At 41.8% G+C, this 24,491-nt stretch overlaps 1 protein-coding gene across 4 annotated transcripts in view; it reads right to left on the bottom strand.

Moving 5' to 3' along the window:
- Positions 1-24,491, bottom strand: part of TRAF3IP3 (TRAF3 interacting protein 3) — a 229,544-nt gene that overhangs the window by 44,352 nt on the left and 160,701 nt on the right. For all 4 annotated transcript variants that reach the window (XM_069238632.1, XM_069238634.1, XM_069238631.1 and 1 more), the window contains 2 exons: positions 11,851-11,913; positions 4,493-4,641 (listed from right to left, as the gene is read on the bottom strand). In XM_069238632.1, the coding sequence (XP_069094733.1) occupies positions 4,493-4,641; positions 11,851-11,913 (212 nt within the window). The remainder of the gene's footprint in view (positions 1-4,492; positions 4,642-11,850; positions 11,914-24,491) is intronic.

Raw genomic sequence — 24,491 nt, 5'->3', positions numbered from 1 at the left:
TCTACCCGGTAGAAGATATCAGCACTAATATTCATAAACATTATTTGGTAAGATCCTATGTAAGCAGTTAAAATGTATTTTCATCATTCATTATTTGAAATGTTTTCTGTTAAATCGCATGTGCAACTGGTACTAGTGTCCTGTGATCTGCAAGTTCCAACGTTTTATTATAGCAGGTTTGTCAGTGAAATTAAAGTTAAGATTGGGGTTTATATTATTTGACCTCAGAGAAATCCATTGGCACTGAAAACAAGCATTTTGCAAAGTCAGTAGGTCTATCATTGGCTGCTAGCCTTTTGGTAATTCTTGTTTACTTTTGTCATTGTTTTTTCAAAATTTCATTGTTTGAGAAGTTCCCGAGCCTTCATCAATTAAAAAAAATAGCCAGGGGCCAAAATGTTTTTTAGGTCTCAAAAAAGCACACATTGCCATAGTACTTCCTGGCATTGAAGAGGACTACTTTGTGCACACAGGTGAGACTCATGAAATGCCACCATGACCTACCCCAGAGTGAAGTCATTCAGTGGCTAAAGTAGGCTAACACATTGATGCATATCGGAGTGGGTGGAATTAAAGTGAGAATGACACAACCACAAACTAATGGATGAAATCTGGCTGAAAATCCCCATGAGTAACTATGTTATACACATAACTGCAGTAAAATCAGAAGGTCTTGGCTAAAACACACCTAGAAAAGGCCATTGGTCTGAACTGTCTTGCCATAAAGAAAGAAGGCAAGAAAGAAGGAAAGAAAGACAGCGTGAAGAAAGAGATAAAAAAGAAGGAAGGAGAGAAAGAAGGAAAGTGTAAACAGACAAAAAAGAGAAAGGAAAGAGAAAGAAGGCAAGAAGGAAAAAAAGGAAGGTTAAGGAAGAAAGATAAGAAGCAAGAAGGAAGGAAAAAGAAAGAACAAAGGAAAGAAGAAAGGAAGGAAATGGGAAGAAAAGAAAGCCAAAAAGAAGTACTAAAGAAAGAAGGAAGGTAAGGAAAGAAGAAATAAATGAGTAAAGAGAGAAGGAATTTAGAAAGAACAAATACAATAAATAGAAAGAAAGGGGCAAGGAAAAAAGGCAAAATAGATTGCAATGAAAGAAAGAAAAGGGGATAGAAGGAAGAAAAGAAAGAAGTTAAAGAAAAGAGAAAGAAGGAAAGCAAAAAGTAGTAAGGAAAGAAAGGCAAAGGGATAGAAAGAAAGCAACAGGAAGGAAGGAAAGAAAGCAACGAGTAAAGAAAGAAAGCAATAAGGAAAGAAAGACAGGCAGGGTTGCATAAGTAGAGCACTCTCATGAACTTATATTCGGAGTTTGCATGAGCTGCTGTTTATATTTCTGTTGTCCTTCTAAAGCCTCGGTTCTCCACAACGTTTTCAGACTAGTGAAATAGCAGCAGTGAGATAAACAAAGGTCACATCAGAAACAATTTACAACAGCATTGGCAGAATACAGGAACTTACAAAGATCATCAAAAGCCTCATGCTATCACATCAGACTCTAAACACAAAGCCAACATGAAAGCGATTATAAAGTTAAAACAAAAACACTTGCACTGAAAGGAACTACCTTGTGTAGCGATGTGCTGATTGTGGGAGCGCATAATGCAGTCACTCAAAGTGAAGTTACCCAGTGGCCTAAGTCGAATGACCCACTGCTCCATGATATATGCATAAATGGGCTTAAGCAAATGTGAATTACACAACGACAGACCAATGTATGAAGAGAAGTGGCTGAAAGTCCCTTTAAGTATGTTACACATATAATTTTACTAAAATCAAAAGGTCTTGGCTAACTTAAGGCCTAAAAACGGATTATACAAAAATATCAGGTTTTGTAAGCAGTGGCCTTAATCATTGACACATATTTTATGCAATCACACAGTTTTTTTTATGAAAACAGAGAAAAGTAATAAACATTACAGATATTCAGACTACTAGTCAGATTGTGGCTTTGCATCAGTTTTTTGATGAAAAAGATATGCAGTAACTAGCTGATACGTAACATTCATAGACCATGTGCAGTTAATTGTAAGCGGTTTTAAATGTTTCATAGATACATACTTGACGATGATGAATGCCCAAAAACAGGTGGGGGTGTTCAGAGCCATCCATTGGTATGATGAAAGCACCAGCAATGTCATATTTGTTCAATACTTTAGGCCTGATGATAATAACACATGACACCATATCACAGCTTTGGACTGAGAGCAGAACTGGCAGTGTGGTCATATATGCATGTACCTTCTGCAGCACACATATCAATATTGTTGTCAGTCGTTGCTCCCATAGCCTGCTTTGAGGTCTGGATTTCAAAGTGTTAGGCTGTACACTTGACATACGCAAGGCTGATGATTCACTTTAATCCTTAGCTTGAATAGGTAGGACAGGCAAATATGAAGACATTTTGCAATCCGATAATATATAAAAAAGCATGTTCATTTTGGTATCTAGGTGATCATTTTTAATTGGTTTCTGTCCTTGTTACACGTATATTGTTTGATTGTAATAATTTTAAATCACTCTGTAATAAACAGTGTCATTTAGTAAGTCATTCACACTATTTCGGGGGTAGAGGCCAATGATGATGCACTGCTGAGTCAAGTGATGCTGGTAATGGGTAAGTACTTTTCTGCTGGGGTCATCTTATCCATCAGAAAGAATGGTGGCAAAGGTAAAAACCTGCTCATCCTCATGGGAACCACATGGACATGGACAACCTTCCAACAAAGTGAAGATTAAGCCAGTTTCCTTTCTTAGACTCAATAGAAGGTGCAGCGTTGTAATGATTCTTCACACTACTAAGGTGAGGTACAGGAGCAACAGCACAAGCTTTTCTCACAAGGGGAACAGACAGCATTAGCAGCAGCATTGCTCACAGCCAGCAGTAGAACCAGCTTCCCCGCACAGAAGCCCAAGTTATGTCAGCCATTTTTCTCTAACAATAGAAAATGGACGAAAAACTGCTTTTTTTTTCTGGCTCAGTATGGGTTTTTTTGGTGGGAGGCAAGAAAAAGGGGATTAACACATAGCTTGGGGCTTGGATTTGACAAACTGTCGAACTTCCACAGTGATACATCTAACAAGAAGAGAGCTGTGTTTCTTCCAAGAAAAGGCCAAGGGCAGCACCTCCATAAGGGTGGAGGAGTGTTGCCTTTCCTGCCAGCAGGGCGCTCCCAGCCAACCTGGATGCTGCTTTCAGCAGCATCAGGATTGGCCACAGGACAGGCTGGGCATCTGTGCATGCGTGCAGCGATGACGCAGGGGAGAGGTGCAGCGCGCGGCAGAGGAGGTACGTTTTTAACATTTAATTTGAATAAATTGAAATGTATTAATCCCGCCACGCCGCTACACCACTGCGCCTGCCGCCCCGCCCTCAGGAATCCCCGCGAGCTGCGACTGGAAAAGCCTACTGTCAAACTCAGCATGCAGATATTACTATTTCATCATGATGGTAAGTTTCTCTGTCATTTTCGATTTTTTATGTTCAGTTTAAAGTTGTTTAGGCAACAGTACTCTTTGAGAACTGGAAGAAATTGAACGAGGCAGATCCGTGTATGGCTTAATAATTAACGTGTCGGAAGGTGACAAAAGCTGCACACAACTGTTGACTCTTTTGGAGAACAGCCTCTTGCATAATATATATTTTGTTCCAGCAGATGGTGTATGTACGAGCTAAATAAATGTGGGCCGGTTTACAGTTCTACATAGTCATTCCTTGTCTTGTATTAGTGAGAAAAGGACCCCTTGTTGCCCATGCAAACAAGCAATTACTGGAAAATAAACAACAAATATTTTATGTGGGATACCCAGGTTTTAGTTTAATCCATATAAGCCACTAACCAACCAGACTAAATGTGCTAGTAATGTAAGTCAAATTTGAAGTATTATACAGTAGATTTCTGTATTTGTCCAGTAGATAATTGAAGTTTTAGCATTCTCATGTAGCTGGTTTTGCTCTAAAGCCCCTGAGGGTCTCCGGATAAGAGGTTCAATGTGAAGAATAATACAGTTCTGTAAAATAAATGGTAAGAAAAACCTTTCCTAGCAAAAATGATTGCTGTATGAGTCTCAGTATAACAATTAGGACTACCTATATCAATAATGCAATCCTAATAGGTTTTCCGGCTGTTAGCAAGAATTTAACATTTTCCTTGTGTGTGATTTGCGGATGTTGCATTTCCATTTCAAGGTGGATACTTAAATTCAGAGTAGCATAAGAACCATTCAAACGGGAACAACAGTCGCTTTACTATTGTCAGTGCATCACCCGCACATCCATGCGTCCTGTGGCGTGATGCACTTTTTGAATTAAGAATACTGTAGGCTCCTGGCATTGAACCACAGTCTTGCAATATTAGGCAATAGTTCCTGTGTAGTGGCGCTACATTTCTTTACCTCTGAAAAGTTTTCTGGATTGATCTTTTGGCGTTTTGTGAATGTATGCCATAAAGAATAATACAATTATTTAAATTGTCTTTAACAAAACAAAAGATAGCCCACCTCTTTTTCCTTAGCCAGAAGCCGAGAGTCAATCCTTCGCAATTTTGCCTGGTGCTGGTGCTCCTCTCTGTTATTTTTCTGTTTTCTGGGCAATGAGGGTTGGGTCTGCAGAGAGGCAGGAGGCTGACTCTGAATATGTAAAAGCTCGCCTGAAAAATATTCAAGGACTCCTTGAATGACCTCACCTTTCGTTAATATTACTTAAACAAAACGGCATAGTAACTAAGCACGTGAATACAAACTTCCTCATGACAACTTCATTGTTTTGGGACTCTTGCCAGATTGTAGGTAAGACCTAGTTGGAAATATGATATTGTGTTGTAAGTACTAAATGAAGGAGCGAGGGTCCTTAAATATCAAAAGATTTTCCCCATTGTGTGTGTATGGAGAAATACTTTGATACAAGAGTGCCTTGTTCCTGACGTTAGCCTCAGTTACAGGACACTCACTCTCAGGGTTTCATAGGAACAAGATTGGGGTAGAAGTTGTATTCCTTTCATATCTCGTGTGGAAGGCAAATGCTGCAAACGATTTTTTTACGCTTTGCACACGGATCATGCGATCTAGTGCTACAGGAGGCGGCCAGGGCATGGTTATTGTACTAATTTAAACGTGGGTTAATTTTGGCCTAGGACACTTCTTCTGACACGTTTCTGCCCCATGTAAGCAAAGAAAAGCGTGTACTCTTCCTTGCTCACATAATGGAATTCAAGAGTCTACAAATGTCAAACCTATAAATTGCAGAAAAATGAGACAATTGCTACAGGAGTAAAACATGAATAAAGGAAGAAAAAATGTAGTATAAAAAATTACGAAAAGTAGAAATGTATGGCAATTAGATGGGTTGTTGTTGATATTATATAGATCACCCTGGTTTCACTGTTTTCGTGAATGTCTTACAAATCAGACAGACATGCTGACTGTTCGTATGTCTTGATTTAAAAGTACTTGTGCTGAGATTTGGTCCCCCGCTGTGCAGATCCACCTGGTAGCTGTGTGCCCCTCTGTGCTTCAGTTGTAGAGTTCAAGGCCCTCCTCCACCTGCAGGCTCCTGCCTGCGCCTCATCCCTGGTGGTCCAGTGGTGAGTATTGTCTGTGTTTGTCTCCATTTTTCCTGTCTTTCTGTTATTTTTCCTGTATTTATATTTTTCCTGTATTTCTCTGTATTTCTCTTTCTGTGCAATTTCTCTTGTATTTCTCTTATCTGTATTTCTCTTCTGTTATTTGTCCTGTATTTATATTTTTCCTGTATTTCTCTTTCTGTGCAATTTCTCTTGTATTTCTCTTATCTGTATTTCCCTTCTGTGCCCTTTTGTGCCGATTCTCGCCCTTGCCGCTGCCTACCCCTGCTGCCCCACCCCAGTGCTGCTTTCTACCTCCTGCCTCCCGCCTGACTAGCACCTCCCACCTCTTCACTACTTAATGGCAGCTGCTGTGTGGAGTGGGTTTACCGCTCGCATGCTGAAGGGGCACCAATGGCAAGCCCATCTGCGCCTGTCAGGGCCTGGATGGCGGCCAGCGCCAGGGACCCTGGTCTCCGCACCCCTCACCGATACAACACCAGCTTCCTCCACGCCAGACGAAACACTGCCTGCAACCATGCATCACACAGCAACACCCAATGATCTTTCACCTGCCACAACTGCACCTTCTCCAGCCGCCGCACACCAGCCTCACTAACCACACAGTCCCCAAGAACTAGACACAACAACCTCAGCTTCATCCTGCTCAACATACACTTCCTCAAGAAACACGCTGTGGAGATCTAGGTCCTGCTCGACTCCAATGCCCCCAACGTCACATTCCACATGAAGACCTTGCTAAAACCCATCTCTGCACCAGACTTTGCCACCGCCACAGCTACACGATCATCCACAAGGACCATGCCAACCGACCTGGAGGAGGCATTGCCATCATACACAGGAACAGCCTCCGGCTCACAACCAGCACTAACGACCACACACCCGACATGTAGCACCTCCACTTCCAGATCCAGACCAACCCAAACACCACCCTACGCGTTACCCTTGTCCACAGACCCTCTGACCCCCTACCCACTTCAGTGAATCCATGGCAGACTTAATCGCATATCATGCCCTCGCCTTTAAAGATTACATCATCCTTGTCAACCTCAGTTTCCACCTGGACAACCTCAGCAACCCAATCACCTCATCCCTGCTGGAGAATCTCGCCAGAATCATACTCAAACAACTGGTCACTTCCCCATGGCACTCAGCAGGACACACTCTCAACCCTATCTTCTCCACCAGCAGCAGCATCTCCGTTATCCACACCTCCGAACTCCTATGGACTGACCACCAGTGCGTCCACTCCTTCTTCACCAAACCCACACCCTCCGCCACCCATGCAGAAGCTGGAACAAGGTCTTAGAAGACCAACTCGCCTCCACCCTCAGCAACAAACCAATGCCGACCTCCACGGACACCACCACATCTGCAGGCCACTGATGGATCTCCAACTGCACCAACACTCTGCCCCCCTCCCCCCAGGAAACCCTCCAGCAAACAGACCACCTGCGAAAGCCAGCTGGTTTTACCCCTCCCTCCAAGAGTGCAGATGCACCTGGAGATGACTCTAGAGAAGACAGAGGTACAGCAAGACCCCGGCAGACCATGCAGCCTTCAAAACAGCTGTCACATCACACCACTGCCTCATCAGAGCCACTAAAAAAACCGCCATACGAGAACAAATCAATGCCAATGCACACAACAGCAAAGAACTCTTCACCGGGATCAAAGAATTCACCAAACCCAGCACTGACATCCCCCCATTCCAAGCCCTCTGTGACAACCTCGCCACGTTCTTCCACAAGATCTTCAACATCTATGACAGCTTCCCACCCCAGGACCCACCAGCCCCACCTGAAACCACAGCACCTAAAGGTTCCGGATCCCAGCCGACTCTGACCAACTGGACCACCCTCACCACCAACAACACCCTATGGATCATGAAGACTCTTGACTCCAGAGCCCCAATGTATCCCTGCCCCCACCACACCTTCAACCGAGCCAGTGACACCATCGCCCCTGAGCTCTGCTGCTCCATCAACTGCTCCATCTAGACCTCCACCTTCCCTGAATACTGGTAACACACGTTGATTAATCCCTGCTGAAGAAATCCTCTGCAGACCCGATGGACCTCAAGAACTACAGACCCATCTCTTTGCTCTACTACCCTCCAAAGTCATCAAAAAAAGCCATAAACCCCCTACTCACCAAATTCATTTAGACCTACCAAATTCTGTACCCCTCCCAGTCCGGCTTCAGAAGCAACCATAGCACTGAGACTGCTCTCCTCGGTGCAACAGATTACAACCGCGATCTCCTCGACTGAGGTAAAAGAAAACACAGCCATCATCCTCCTGGACCTCTCGGCCGCCTTTGACACTGTCTCCCAATATATCCTCTGTGCAATACTCCACCACGCCCGCATACGTGGCAAAACCTTGGAATGGATCCTCTCTTTCCACACCAGCTGAACCCAGAGAATCAGGCTCCCACCATTCACATCCGCACCTAAAGAGATCAGCTGCGATGTTCTCTAGGGCTCCTTCCTGAGCCCCACCCTCTTCAAAATCTACATGGCCCCACTAGCAGATATCATCAGAAACCACAGACTCAACATTGTCTCCTACACTGACGACACTCAGCTGATCCTCTCCCTCACTGATGAACCTACAGTCGCCAAGAACAACTTCCACAACAGGATGAAGGCAGTCGCCGCCTGGATGAAAGACAGCTGACTCAAGCTCAACTCCGACAAGATGGACGTCCTCATTTTGGGCACCACCCCCTCCTTCTGGGATGACTCCTGGTGGCTTGCAGCGCTTGGGCCCCCCACCCACCCCCACACCGATCGACCACCCATGTAACCTTGGCATCATCCTCGACTTTTTGCTCTCCATGAACCACCAAGTCAACGCCATCTTATCCTCCTGCTTCCACACGCTCCACCTGCTCTGAAAGATCTTCAAGTGGATAACTTTCAATTCCAGAAGAACAGTCACCCAGGTGCTCGTCAGCAGCAAGCTCAACTACGGCAATGCACTCTACGTCAGCACCTCTCAGAAGCTCCCAAAAAAGCTTCAAAGAACCCGAACACTGCCGCTAGACTTATCCTGGACATCCCTTGCCACAGCTGCATCTCTGGGCACCTGAGAGACCTCCACTGGCTCCTGATCAACAAAAAAATCACCTACAAGCTTCTCATACATGCCTACAAGGCCCTACACAACATCGGACCTGCATACTTCAACCACCACCTCGCCTTCCACACGCCCACCAGACAACTCCGCTCACCTTGCTACCATTCAACAAGACCACAGTGGGAGGAAGAGCCTTCTCCTAACTCTCCGATAAGATCCGGAACTCTCTCCCTCTTCATCTCAGGCAATCTCCCTCTCTGCTTCAATTGAGAAAAAAAAAACAGCGCCTTGAGACCCGAACGGGTGATTAGCCACGCTCTATAAGAATCCTCATTGACTGATTGATTGATCCCATACCAAGTTCCTGCTCTTAAAATGTTACACCATGAGTTAGAGTAAGAAATGAGCATTCTGCAATTAATATTGACAATTCACGTTTTACTCAGATTGAAAACATAACAATGATGATATGCCACAATTATGTGCATATTCATATCTTTTAAGGGGAGATTATGTCCTACAATATATAGGGGCCTCTTCTGAAAGGTAAACTTATACATGTAAATCTACACACGTAAGTTTACTATTACACTTTTTACTACATCTTAGGCTACATGTATAAAACTTTGGAATAGCGACTCACAATTTGTGAGTCACAAATCTGAATGTAGGATAGTGTCTTTCACACTATTTGCAACTTGCAAGGGGGCCGCAAATGCTCACCTTATGATAATTCATGAGGTAGGTCACAATTTGCGACTCCCTTAGGAATGGCGGCCCTCACAGGAATGGTGGCCTGCTAGAGACAGCAGACCACCATGTCTGTGACTGTTTTTCAATAAAGCAGTTTTTTTTTTTTTTGTAATGCAGCCTGTTTTCCTTTAAAGAAAACTAGATGAATTACAAAAACAAAAAATGAAAGGTTTTTGTTTCATTTTTTCAGCCTGCTCTGAAAAAAACGTTTTCAGTGACATTCACAAAGGGGAAGGGGTCCCATGGGAACCCCTTCCCATTTGCGAATGTGATAGCACCAGTGTGACATTGGTGCTAACTACGATTGTTTTGCGACCGCGTTCGCGGTCACAAAACAATCATACATGAGACTGCGAGTCGCAATTAGGAAGGGGGCACCCCTTCCTAATTGCGAGTCGCAATCCCATTTTGCAATTCGGTAAAAAGTTTACTGAATCGCAAAACTGGCTTTGTACATGGGAAGTGCTTTTTGCACGTCGCAAACAGCCAGATTCGCTGTTAGCGACGTGCAAAAAGCACCGTACATGTGGCCCTTACTACTGTAGACTATTCAAAGTTCAGGACCTACATTTCTCCACCCTGAGAATTCAAGGGATGGAGCCTAATTTACAAGTGTAAAGTTACTAGTTGTAACTTTTCACACGTAGGCGGAGATCTCTGCCACCAAAGCAGAGATCTCCCTGTGGTAACGAACATGGAAGAGTTTAAAACTTTATTAAAACAGTAAAGATATTTTTAAGATAAATATTGATGTAAATTAATTTGAAATATTATTCTTAAAAAAGAGCAAAATGAAAAAGGCTAACTTAATTTTGATTTAAATATTACATTTTGTTTAATATATTAAAAAATATATTTTCCTTAAGATTTAAATAAGAAAGATTCCTACCTAAATTATAAAATTTATATTGATGTATTTTTTAGAAAAAATGTTAAGTGATAAGCAGAAATAAGTTACATTAATTTATTTAATTTTAAAATGTTAGTTGTATTAATGTTTACTTTTAAAACAGTTTAATAAACATATTTTATAATAATACTAATTATGTTTTATGTATAGTTTTTTTCACATTATATTTAAAGTATTTATATTTTAAAACTAGTAATATACATTAATTAACCTTCGCTCCTAGGGACTTTTATTTTATGTCCCTGCCTCTATTATATTCTATAGGAGTGTGTTGCAGTACCACTGGTTGGCCATGTATTATGCTGGACTTACTCCAAACTCGAGGCTGGGGTACATTTACAACAGTTTTGGTCCTTTTAGCCTGTAGGATCTATTGAAGTGCAGTATGTGAACAGCAATGAGCTTACTCTTATGGGTGGGTGGGTGCATGTCCCTCCCTGTACCCCTCCCTATCAATCTCTTAACCCCTCGTTTCTCCTCCCTTAGCCCCTCCCAGTTATCAGTAAGTATTCTCCATTACCAGTCACTGTCTCTGTCCCTCCCACATTTATTATCTCTGTCCCTCCCACATTTATTACTATAACATATACGTATGTGAGCAGAAATCTCTACAGTCAGGGCAGAGATTTGAGGGCATAAAAAGATGTAAATAGCAATAGCATTTTGTAGTATGTTAGTAGTACTACTATAGTCCTACTAAACATAGTAAAACATGCAGTTTGTGAATAGGCCTCAAATGTTTTTACTATCGCTTATAACCTAGCCGATAACTGAGATTTTAACACAGATTGTAGGTCATATTTTCGAAATCTGCTTCAGTGGATTGAGCCCTTCATCCATATCAGGATGATACACTAAGTACAATAAACCAGGATGACAACTGCTATTTTTGTTACTAGCTTATACTTATAATTTGATCTAAAAAGTATAGATATCCACTTATTATGGATATATTACAAATTAAATAACAGTTGTGCAATTTGTCTTAAGCCATGTATAATTTGAATCAATTATAATTGCACAATGATGTTCTAATTTTCTACATTTCACTTCGACAACCTCCTTACTATTCTACTTAATTTAAACAATGCTACTGCACTGTAGGTGGCTTCACTGCATCAGTTCTTATACAACTTAATATTTTCATACCCTTATTGTGGTTTGTTGCTTAGCAAAATTTAAATTGATCGCTCCTGCAATCAGTTGCAAACAAATGGTTATGCTCAGAGCACTGTAATCCCTCCTCAGCAAGGCCACATTGGCCATTCTGCCACTCTGGCATTTCCCCAGTAAACCGCAGACTAATGGTATTCTTTCAAAGAAGGATGAGTTGCCATTTCCCAGCCATGCCCCTAATGCCCTATTCAATTCTTGGCATCCTGGAAACCAAAATCAGCCCTGGAAAAAATATTCAGTGCAAGGCTGCTCTGAATATTTCATCCAGGGCTGATTTTGGCTTCCAGTCTTTCCCTGATCTTCAGAGTCATACACATGTGCAGAAATTAAAAAAACAATTTATAGCATACATACTCTCTAAGTGATTAATTCTGGACTCCAATGCAAGTTTCTCATCTTCTGTGGATCTCACTCTACCTAGAAAGAAAAGAAAGGAAGTCATTTTGTGGTTATTATTTTATTTTGTAAATTTAGGCTCTTATTACGGCTTATTTGTAAGACTGCTGAAGCTGCTGCAGACAACAGATAGCAAGTGCTGGCAGTCTGCTGGCTGCCATATTAGGAGTCACTGAAGGACTTCCACCCATTAATGGGCAGAAGTCCAACTCAGAAGAGGCGGATTCATCACCAGCACTGCCACAGCAACAAGACCCCACCCGCCGTATTACGAGTCATAATACGGCTTGGTGGAGTCTTGCTGGTGTAATGGTGCTGGTGGTGTAAAACCGCCACGACCCATCCCCTCCTGGACAACCTCCTTGACGGAGAAGTTAAGTGATCGTCCGAAAGGGGCACGGGGTGTCTGTGTGTGTGAGTGCGTGTGGTAGTCTGAAAGGGGGTGTGGGTGTCTGCGTGTGTGAGTGCGAGTACGCGGAGGGGGGTTGTGAATGCATGCATGTATGCAGCTAAATGTGAATGTTTGTGTGCGTGTGTGCGCATGAATGGGGGTGTTCGTGTTTGTTTGCCTGGGTGTGCCTGAGTGTGTGTAAGTGTGTGAATGCATGTTTGAGTGTGTATGTTTGAGTGTGTGTCTCCGAGTGAATGGGGATGTATGTAGCGAGTGCGTGGGTGAATGGGGTGTGTGTTTGTAAGAGTGTGGACGTGTGGGTGCATGTGTGCAGGTATGTGGATGTGTGGGGGTGGGTGTGCCGATGACAGGAATGGGGATTCCTGTCGTCGGGTGTGTTACGTGGTGGGGTGACTGCCACGGAAAGCCTGGCGGTTTGCAGCCTCGTAATCTGGCTGGCAGGCTAGAGGTGGTCACTGCTCGCCGCGTCGGTGTGACTGCACCAGTGGGTCAGGTGGCGTTGTGGACGTTTTGCTTCTGCCAAACCCAACAACTTGTAATGAGGAGGTCTTTACCGCTGGGTCCGCGGTGGTAAGACCGCCACAGCAAGGCTGGCGGTCTTCGTAATGAAGGCCTTAGACTATTATCCTAACACTTCCATAGTCATTAAATGCCTTTTCCTGGTGTGGAACAATCTACACTACTTTTTAAGAGGCACTAGGCAGGGATTCGGAAACCTGGGATCATCAGCAATTCTTCAAACATGATTTCCACAACTTCTGCCCATTTTTTCCTTTGTACCTCAAATGTTTTTACGCATTTTCTTCAACCTATTGTTTTTCTGGTTATCTTACACTTTAACACTTAAAAAAAAAAGCAGGCCCTGCCTTAAGCAATGTTGATTTTATAATCGTACTTCTCACAAGCAAAGTGCACAAAATATGATTGCATTTCCTCAGCCCTACCATATCTGTTGCATTCACATTTAATGTTTACATTTTTTTCAGCCGGAAGACAAATATTGATTACATCTGTAGATAGTTATTTCTGTCAAATGTCTTTGTCCTGGAGAAATTTGAGATTTTGTCATTCAGCAACAGATGAGAGGACATCTTTTCTCACTGGCTCATGGTTCTGGAAACATATTCTTCCTATATAGAACTTGCAGACCATTGAGGGTTGTCATTTGTACAAGTGGGCCAACCTCAGAGGGGGTTACAATGGAGGGACAAGCCTCGTGGGTATTTTCTGGTTCACTGATGCCCCCAATACTTCACACTCATTCTGTACAAACATCATTACAACATCACCTTCAACATTTTAGAAAGGCATCTCAAAGCCTTCAATTATTCTGAGGTCTTCTAAACATGACGCAACAGATTTATTTTACATAAGTATCCAGTGTGAGCTATATGTTGAATGCATCTTATTCCTTCATGTAAGCAATTCCACAAAATGCTTGTCCTGGAAAGTGGTGTCTGCAATTCCTGAGTTGGCTCTTAGAACAGCAAAGTATGTGTTTTTCACAGTCAAGGTTAATATGTTGACTTAAAAACATGTAATTATATGCAGGAACCGCTGTCCTGATTCATTAGAAAGTCCTGAATTTACTTGTACCTTCGTCTAGGCACTATCCTCAACCCTTATTGCACATGGCCAAAGGATATGTGCAGTGGGTTATATGCACATGGCAGCTCATAGAAGGACCAGCCCAGGCCTAGCACAATGGCCATACACAATGGGTTGTGTTCACACGGGAGGTTGGGTGCTCTAACCCCCATGGGCATTGCTGAAGTGCACAGTGGGATAGGTTCACACAGGGTTGTGCACGGGACCCAAAGCAGGGAAAGGCTCTACTCCCAAATCATTTTGCATGTGGCTAAAGGCTGTGTTCAGTGGATTATGATTACAAGATTGCTGAGCCCTGTACTCAACCCTGAGTGGTCAATACCAGGCCTTTTTCAGTCAGTTAGGTTATGACAAGACAGAGACTAAATGCGTTCCCAGGTTTTGTCCACCCACTGACTGGGCTAACAACTGTGTGCAGTCAGTTATGCCCATATGGGGACTGGCTGAAATATACCATAAAAAAGATTCACCATGACTTACACTAAAGGACATGGTTATCTTTGTGCATTACAAATTATGTTTGTCCATAAAAACCTCACCCCTTAACATCTCAATTAATATGGCAGTATGGTTAAAAGGCAAACTTAAAAAAATCTCTTAAATTTGGCAGTTGTTGAGAGAAACAAAACCAAAAATTGGTCCCCCGTGCACTGCTCATGACATCATACAAATTCATCATTTGTGACATCAGTGGCCACTTCACATTTCACTTCACCATGCCAATCAATGGCATGACTGTGGACAGCTAAAACTGTTTAACTCCTTACCACTAGTAATAAACATAGGTAGATAACTCATCCTCTGTAGGCACAGCAATTTGAATTTGAGCCCTTTCGATTCTGAAAGTGAAACATTTTTGAAACTAGAAATTAACACTGTTGTACTGAATTAACAAGGCATGCAAAGTCTGCCTTTCACCTAGGATTAGGGCAAAAAGTGATATAGGTATGAGCCTATATTAGTCACTGTGAAATGGGACTGGGCATAGGATACTCCTAACAGTGAATATGTATTCTAAAATCCTTTAACATAGGACATAAAATGCATTGTACGATAGTACAACTCAAAGTGCAGCAACAGTTAGTTATTTTCACATGGGAACTCCTGTACTTTGGCAAAGACCTTGTGGGTTATGTCCAAACAGGATTTGGGTGTACAGCCCGGAAAAAGGCAGTGTCTTACAACAAACCCTGTATCCGAGTGCTGTCAATGGTGAGAAGATTTGGTGCCACGGATGATGATGCTGATGATGTAATTTGTCATCTAATTTGTGTTATGCATGAGTTTATGAGGAGTGCACTGGAGGCAAGCTGTGGTTTGTGCTCTTTTTGTAATCTGCTGTGGTTTTTCGGTTGTGCCTTACATGTCACCTTGTGAGATATATATATATATATATATATATATACATATATATATGTGGAAAATGTCACTTACCCAGTGTACATCTGTTCGTGGCATTAGTCGCTGCAGATTCACATGCTGTGCACATCCCGCCATCTGGTGTTGGGCTCGGAGTGTTACAAGTTGTTTTTCTTCGAAGAAGTCTTTTCGAGTCACGAGACCGAGGGACTCCTCCCATTTCGACTCCATTGCGCATGGGCGTCGACTCCATCTTAGATTGTTTTCCCCGCAGAGGGTGGGGTAGGAGTTGTGTATGCTAGTAATAGTGCCCATGCAATGGAGTGAATACGTATGTACATAATGAAGTTTAAAGTAATATATTTACAAATTTACAAATGTTCAAGATCAACTTCTAAACGGCTACAGGCTCCCGGGGAGGCGGGAGGGCGCATGTGAATCTGCAGCGACTCATGCCAAGAACAGATGTACACTGGGTAAGTGACATTTTCCGTTCGATGGCATGTGTAGCTGCAGATACACATACTGTGCATAGACTAGTAAGCAGTTATCTCCCCAAAAGCGGTGGTTTAGCCTGTAGGAGTTGAAGTTGTTTGAAATAATATTCGTAATACAGCCTGTCCTACTGTGGCTTGTTGTGTTGTTAACACATCTACACAGTAATGTTTTGTGAATGTATGAGGCGTAGACCATGTGGCTGCCTTACAGATTTCTGTCATAGGTATATTTCCTAGAAAGGCCATTGTGGCGCCATTCTTCCTAGTGGAGTGAGCCTTTGGCATAATAGGCAGATCTCTTTTTGCTTTAATATAGCAGGTCTGAATACATTTCACTATCCATCTGGCAATACCTTGTTTGGATATTGTATTTCCTGCATGAGGTTTTTGAAAGGCTACAAACAATTGTTTTGTCTTGCGAAATTGTTTTGTTCTATCAATGTAATAAATTAATGCTCTTTTGATGTCTAGCGCATGTAAGGCTCTTTCGGCCACTGAGTCTGGTTGTGGAAAACAAACTGGGAGTTCCACTGTTTGGTTCAAGTGGAACGGTGATATAACTTTTGGTAAGAACTTTGGATTTGTCCGGAGAACCACTTTATGTTTATGTATTTGTATGAAGGGTTCTTGTATAGTGAATGCATTAATTTCACTTACCCTTCTAAGAGATGTGATAGCTATTAGGAAGGCTACTTTCAAGGTTAAGTATTGCATTTCACAAGAGTGCATGGGTTCAAATGGTGGACCCATGAGTCGTGTTAATACAATATTGAGGTTCCACGAGGGAACTGGTGGTGTTCTTGGGGGTATGATTCTCTTTAGACCCTCAATAAATGCTTTGATGACTGGGATTCTAAAGAGTGATGTTGAATGTGTAATCTGCAGATAGGCAGATATTGCTGTGAGGTGTATTTTGACGTAAGAAAAGGCTAGGTTTGATTTTTGTAAGTGTCATAAATAGCTTACAATATTTTTCGCAGAAGCGTGTAGTGGTTGGATTTGATTATGATGGCAATAATAAACAAATCTTTTCCATTTGTTTGCGTAACAATGTCTTGTAGTAGGTTTTCTAGCTTGCTTAATAACCTCCATACATTCTTGTGTAAGGTCTAAATGTTCAAACTCTAAGACTTCAGGAGCCAGATTGCTAGATTGAGCGATGCTAGATTCGGGTGTCCGATCTGTTGCTTGTATTGAGTTAACAGATCTGGTCTGTTTGGTAGTTTGATATGAGGTACTACTGACAGGTCTAGTAGTGTTGTGTACCATGGTTGGCGAGCCCAGGTTGGTGCTATCAGTATTAGTTTGAGTCTGTTTTGACTCAATTTTTTTACAAGCTAAGGAAGGAGTGGGAGAGGGGGAAAAGCATAGGCAAATTGTTGTAATAATAATAATACTGGCGACGAATTGCTGGTGGGGGACAGCAGTCTCAGCCTCCTCCCCTACAACTTATAGCCACCTGTGTCACAGACAGATGCTGGAAATAAACAACAGGAGATCGAGAATAATTCCCTGAGGTGAGCAGAACTTTCAGAGTGGAAACAATTTAAGAAAGTGCTGTCTGTTTCTACATTTCACCTGCCATGCTGCTAACTCAGGTTATTATTATAAAATATATTCTCAGCATAAACACATAACGGCAAGTTTATGTTTAACTTCATAATTTCCTCTGTATTTTGTTCAAATTCAACCTGTCAGAGCAGCAATTAAGAAACATTTATAGCCCTTTGCTGGCAACAACCAGGAAACCTTATTAACCTTGCACTATCTTCAGATCTGACAGGCTCAGCTGATAAATGTGTCTTTCAAGGCTGAAATAAACTATTGACACACACTGCATTTCTCAACCGATTTTCAAGATTATAAACAGAATTCTATTCAGCTCAACTCTGGGAGCACAGACAAACAGAAACTACCGATTTGAATTGTTGCCTCTCAACATTTAATTAAAGGAGAAAGGCTCTTGTAAAACTTGTAAACCGATCCAAGAATCTTTCCATCTGCATGCTGACAGGCACAGCTTTAAAATAGCCTGTCAATGTTATCACCAATTGCATTTCTAGAAAGAAATCCTTCTTTTACCTCACCTTCTGACTGGAATCCCTTCAGTTACCTGAGTCTTTTTCTTCATAAGTCTGATTGGAGGGATGGGACAAGGAAAGCCGGCCCCTCCTGCAGGAAACTAGAGAGTGAAGACTAGAGCTCACACCTTAAGGAAACACTAACAAAATATAGCGCCATCTTTGATTTACTACTATCGAGAGCCAGCACATAATCTTCACGCTGATGGGCACAGCTGTTAAACCTTCCTGAGCAAATCTGAATCTCATGTACATTCACTGGCAGACACAGTTTTTTTTTTGCATATTTGCTCTATTGCACTGTGAGGCTAATGACACAGCCTCAATATCTTATATCTGAGCTGGCTTGATATTCTGTGTCTACACGCTGATTGGAAAAGCTCCTTCATTAGCATCTTCTACCAACTTTACAAGAAGCCTGTCACGCTGATGAGCACAGCTTATTTAACAAGTTATAGTAGTTATTAATTGCATTTGTTTAAGCATAAGTTTATTATGTTTATTCCCTTCCATTTAAAAAGAGTATATGTCAGCTGAGGGCACAGATCAACAATTAACCCCTCCATTGTTATAGTAACATATTATAGATGATTTTATATGTCTTTCGCTTGCTGAGGTAAACAGTGAACTTTAAACCTTTACGAATATATGCCAGTGATACTAATTCTTTTCTGAGAGTATATTGAGTATATTGTTATCTGTTTACTTTAGACATGGCGGCGACAAATATGTCTCAACCCCCACCCTTTTTGGATGAAGCAGGAGAACCAACCATACCCTGGAAGGAATGGGAGAAAATATTCATCTCATATCTGATTGCAATAGGAGGAGAAAAATTCTCTCCCTTAAGGAAACAACACATATTACTTCACAACTTAGGTATTCAAGGGAGAAAAGTTTATGAGAATCTGCCAGATCCTGAAAATGAGGATGAAGATGCAGATAGCGAAGCAGATGTTTACTATAAAACTTTCAACAAATTAGAGAAACATTTTGGTCAAAGAATAAACATTGTATTAGAAAGGCACAAGTTCTTTTGTAGAATACAAGGAAAAACAGAAAATTTCTAGTTACATTGCTGTGTTAAGAGGTTTGGCTAGTATGTGTGACTTTGGCCCATTGTGTGATTCCTTAATTAGAGACCAGCTAGTTTGTTGCACGAACAACCACAAGATTCAAGAAAAACTATTAGCAGGAAATCCAGACTTAAAAGAAGCAATAGAAATAGCTAAAAGTATAGAACACACAGAAGAGTGCATTAGAGAAATGAAACAAAACAACAATTCAGACACTATCCACTTAGTGAAAGATCACCCAGGCAAAGAAGTACAAGACACAGGAGAAAGGAAGAAAATTCCAGACTCTCTCAATAAAAAGACATTTAAAGAAGAGAGAAGAGACAAATTAAAATGTTTTCGATGTGGAAATTTTAACCATTTAGCCAACAATATCAATTGTCCTGCACGTTCCGTAGTCTGTAGAAAATGCAATAAGAGAGGGCATTATGCTAGACTATGTAAAAACCTAAAAGATGAAAGAAAAAGTGTACATGTTGTGGGACATGTGGGGGAATGTACTAACAAATATGTTTTCCAAGTGGTAAGTGAAGTATCTACTACTGGGAGTAGTTATCCCACTTGTGACGTTTTGTTGGATGGAGTATTGTTCAAAATGTATGCTGACTCATGCTCTCCCTACACGTTGATCGATTACAACAATGTTCAAGAAAAATTTAAGGACAAAACGTATGTTACCTTACAACCTGATGTAGAACCTGGGGGGTACAACAAGGATCCCATACCATTAGTAGGAATGGTGAATATGATTATAACCTTTAAGGACCGTTCCACTGCGGGAAAGATCTATCTAACAAAAAAAGGATCTAATTTATTAGGTTGGGCTCACCAAAAAGCTTTAGGAATCAAACTTGATCCTAACAGCCAAGAACCTGTGTTATCAATTTTGGAAGGAAGAGAGAACTTAAGACGGTATGAGAAACTATGTGAAGAGTTCTCTGAAGTATTTAATGATGATTTAGGCCATCTTAAAAATTTCCAACATAAAATCAAACTAAAAAACAACGCAGTACCAGTAATACATAAGGTAAGACCAATTCCCCATTTAATGCGTGACCCTTTACAAGAGGAATTGGACAAACTGGTCAAGCAGAAAATTATAGAACCTATGGAAAGTTCTTTATGGCCTGCTCCAATTGTAGTCACCCAAAAGTCTGGAGGGAGGGGTCTTCGTCTCTGTGTCGACTTAAGAGATCTCAATGCAAATATTTGGGTGGATAGATTTCCTCTGCCCAGAATAAATGAAATGATCAGCGTAATTGGAGAGGCAAACCATTTTAGCGTAATTGATCTCTCCTCAGCATACCACCAAATAGAATTACACGAAGATTCCAAATCCTTAACCTCATTTATAACTCCATTCGGAGCATACAGGTACTGCAGAATGCCATTCGGTCTTGCTTCAGCAGCTGAAGTGTTCCAGAGAGTCATGCAAAAAAATTTGGAGGGGATAAAGAATGTTTTATGCTTCCAAGATGACATACTTATATATGGCAATTCTACAACTAATCATGACAACTCATTAAGGGAAGTTCTGTCAGCACTCAAAAAAGCAGGTCTAACCATAAGAAAAGACAAATGCCAGTTGGGAGTCCAATCAGTTGATTACCTAGGACATACGATTTCCAAACATGGAATTAAACCTAAAATTGATTTAGTCAACGCTGTAAAAGATGCTCCTCCTCCAACAAATAAGGAGGAATTAAAATCCTTTTTAGGGTTAGTTGAATACATGACTAAATTCATCAAGAATTTTGCAGATATTGCTGCACCATTAAGAGCCCTCTTAAAAAAAGGTACTCATTTCAAATGGGATGGGGAATGCCATGAAGCCTTTGAGTCTATCAAAAAAGCCATTGTTAGTGCCCCTTCCTTGGGAAATTTTGACACCAGACGTAAAACCATCCTAACTACTGACGCCAGTGGGAAAGGAATTGGAGCATCCCTAACTCAAATGGTGGAAGGCGAGGAAAAAATCATAGCGTTTGCTTCCATAGCATTAAAAGATACGGAATGTAATTACTCCACTGTAGAGCGTGAAGCACTTGCATGTACTTGGGCTATTTCACACTTTAAATACTTCCTTTGGGGATTACCATTTACTGTACGCACTGACCATAAGCCTCTGATTTATATATTTTCAACAAAGGGGAGGGAGACCACCACTCCTCGAATAGCTAAATGGCTCATAGGTATGGAAGGTTAGAATTTCAAAATCGAATATGTTCCTGGTATAAAAAACTCTGTAGCGGATTGTCTATCCAGGCTACCATGTGTACAGGAGGAGGAAAATGCAAATAAATCTGAAGAGCCTGTATTAATGATTGCTATCCCTAGTATTACAAGGGAGGAATGGAACACTTGCATGGAAAAAGACCATACTCTATTAAATGTGAAGGTAAGGATAGTCCAAGGATGGCCCCCAAAGTCTAATGGCCTAGATCAGGATTTAAAACATTTTTGGGCTGTGAGACAAGAATTAAGTATTGTTGACGACAAAGTCATGAGAGGGGAAAGGATAGTACCACCTAAGGGCTTGTGGGATAGGATTACGGATTTGGCCCATGAAGGTCACTTAGGTAGAAGCTTAACCAAGGCTAAAGTCAGGGCCACGTACTGGTTCCCGAGCATGGACCGCATTGTAGAAAATAAAGTCAGGGATTGTTTGACTTGTGCCATGAGCGACAAAAGCAAGAATACCAGGTGCGCACCACTATCCCCCGTGAGTGTGCCATCCAAACCTTGGGACAAACTGGGTCTCGACATTTTGGTCCATTAAAACTTTCCACGTGGGCTGGTAAATTTATGTTAGTACTGGTGGACTATCACTCTCATTGGATCACCATCAGAGTAGTTAGCAGTATCACAACCCAATCTCTAGTGAATTTCTTAACCGATACATTCATGACAGAAGGTGTGCCTAGCACTATAGTAACAGACAACGGGGTCCAATTCACTTCTGAGGAAATGCGTGAGTTTTTACAAAGGTTGTCTATCATACATCACAAAACAGCATTGTATTGCCCTAGAGCAAACGGTTTAGTGGAACGCGTTAACCGTATGATCAAAGAGTGTATGCAAACCGCACACATATCAAGGAGTCCTCCTGCTAAAGCACTTCAAAAAATGATTTGGTCCTATCACACAACCCCTAATTCAGTTACCAAGGTATCACCCTTCTTAGCACTCAAAGGGAGGTTACCAGGCACCAAATTGACCCCCAACTGGCTGGGTGGAGGAGAGCCGAAATGGGTTAATAGAGATAAAATGAAGAATCAAGTCAAAACACATCAGGAAGGGTACAAGAAAAGATATGACCAAAAGCATGGTTCCAGGTTAGGAAGATGGAATGTTGGCGATCGGGTAATGGTTAAACTACCAGACAATCGCCAAGGGTGTGAATCTAAATTCTCCAAACCTATAAAAATAACAGAGGTGAAGAAAAATGTAGTAACATTAGAGGATGGCAGAACGTGGAGCATGGATAGATTAACACCCCATTGTCCATCTCAGAAGTATTCAGGTATGGATGGAAAGCCAAAGGATGTATTGAAATATGATGGGAACAATCGCAGAGCTAGGGCTCGTGCAGTTCCTGTCTGGCACAAAGATTACATGCTCACTTGATTTCCCAACAGGATATTACTTTCAAACATTCTATGAAAGTCTTTTATGGGAAGTAGAAGTGTTGTAATTTATCATAATTAATGTTTTGTATAAAATGTACATTCTCTATTTCCCCCTTCCTTTCATTGTGTGCCCACCTGCCCATAGGGATCCAAGTGTAACATTCCATTCCTCCCCATTTTTCATAAGTAATGTTTTGTATAAAATGTACATTCTCTATTTCCCCCTTCCTTTCATTGTGTGCCCACCTGCCCATAGGGATACAAGTGTAACATTCCATTCCTCCCCATTTTCCCCTTGTCTTCCCAGTTGGTTCCTACCAGCATTCTATAACTGTTGCTGTGACAGTTGACAGCTGTGAGGAGAAATGCTCGCTACCGGTTGTGGCTGGAGGCTGTTGTTAATTCATCTTGGCAATAAATTATTTCTTAAAGAACATCATCGGAGTTAAGGAACATTTATAATACAAATATCCCTGACCAACTCATCCATAACGCATTGCCCTTGGACTGAGGGTGTGTATACCTGGACGCGAAGTTTTAGCATTTTGCGTTTTCTTTTGTTGCAAATAGGTCTATTTCTGGTTTTCCCCAGTGTAGAAAGTAAGTTTGTAGTATCTGGGGATGAATTTCCCATTCGTGTGTTTGTTGGTGATCTCGACTGAGATTGTCGGCTAACTGGTTTTGAATCCCTGGGATGTACTGTGCTATTAGGCGAATGTGATTGTGAATCGCCCAATGCCAAATCTTTTGAGCTAAGAGACACAGTTGTGATGAGTGTGTCCCTCCCTGTTTGTTTAGGTAATACATTGTTGTCATGTTGTCTGTTTTGACAAGAATGTGTTTGTGGGCTATTAGCGGTTGAAATGCTTTCAATGCTAGAAACACTGCTAACAGCTCTAGATGATTTATATGCAGTTGCCTTTGTTGAACGTCACATTGTCCCTGTATACTGTGCTGGTTGATGTGTGCTCCCCACCCTATCATGGAAGCATCTGTTGTGATCACGTATTGAGACACTGGGTCTTGGAATGGCCACCCTTGGTTTAAATTTATAGGATTCCACCATTGAAGTGAGGAGTGTGTTTGGCGGTCTATCAACACTAGATCTTGAAGTTGACCCTGTGCTTGTGTCCATTGTGTTGCTAGGCATTGTTGTAAGGGACGCATGTGTAGTCTTGCGTTTGGGACAATGGCTATGCATGAAGACATCATGCCTAGGAGTTTCATTACAAACCTCACTTGATAGTGTTGGTTTGGGTGCATGTTTAGTATTACATTATGGAAGGCTTGTACCCTTTGTGGACTTGGAGTGGCAATCCCTTTTTGTGTGTTGATTGTTGCTCCTAAGTACTAAGTACTGTTGTATTTGGCACAGTTGTAGATGTGATTTTTGGTAGTTTATAGAGAACCCTAGTTTGTGAAGGGTTTCTATGACATATTTTGTGTGTAGAAGACACTGTTGGTGAGTGTTGGTTTTTATTAACCAATCGTCTAAGTAAGGGAATACGTGCATGTGCTGCCTCCTGATGTGAGCAGCTACTACTGCAAGGCATTTTGTGAATACTCTTGGGGCTGTTGTTATGCCGAACAGTAACATTTTGAATTGGTAATGCACGCCTTGGATTACAACTCTCAAGTATTTCCTGTGGGAAGGATGTAAGGGTATGTGGAAATAAGCATCCTTGAGATCTAATGTTGACATGTAGTCCTGTTGTTTGAGCAAGGGAATTACGTCTTGAAGTGTCACCATGTGAAAGTGATATGATTTGATGTAAAGATTTAGGGCCTCATTCCTACCTTGGCGGGCGGCGGTCTCCGCCCGCCAAGCGGGAACCGCCACTTGGCCGCTCAGCGGTCAAAAGACCGCAGAGGCCATTCTGGCTTTCCCGCCGGCCCAGCGGGAAAGGCCCTGCAACCCAGAAGCCGGCTCCCAGGGG

Source organism: Pleurodeles waltl, chromosome 6 (assembly GCF_031143425.1).
Source record: "Pleurodeles waltl isolate 20211129_DDA chromosome 6, aPleWal1.hap1.20221129, whole genome shotgun sequence".
NCBI classification, from domain to species: domain Eukaryota; kingdom Metazoa; phylum Chordata; class Amphibia; order Caudata; family Salamandridae; genus Pleurodeles; species Pleurodeles waltl.
This window is presented reverse-complemented; position numbering and strand designations above follow the sequence as displayed.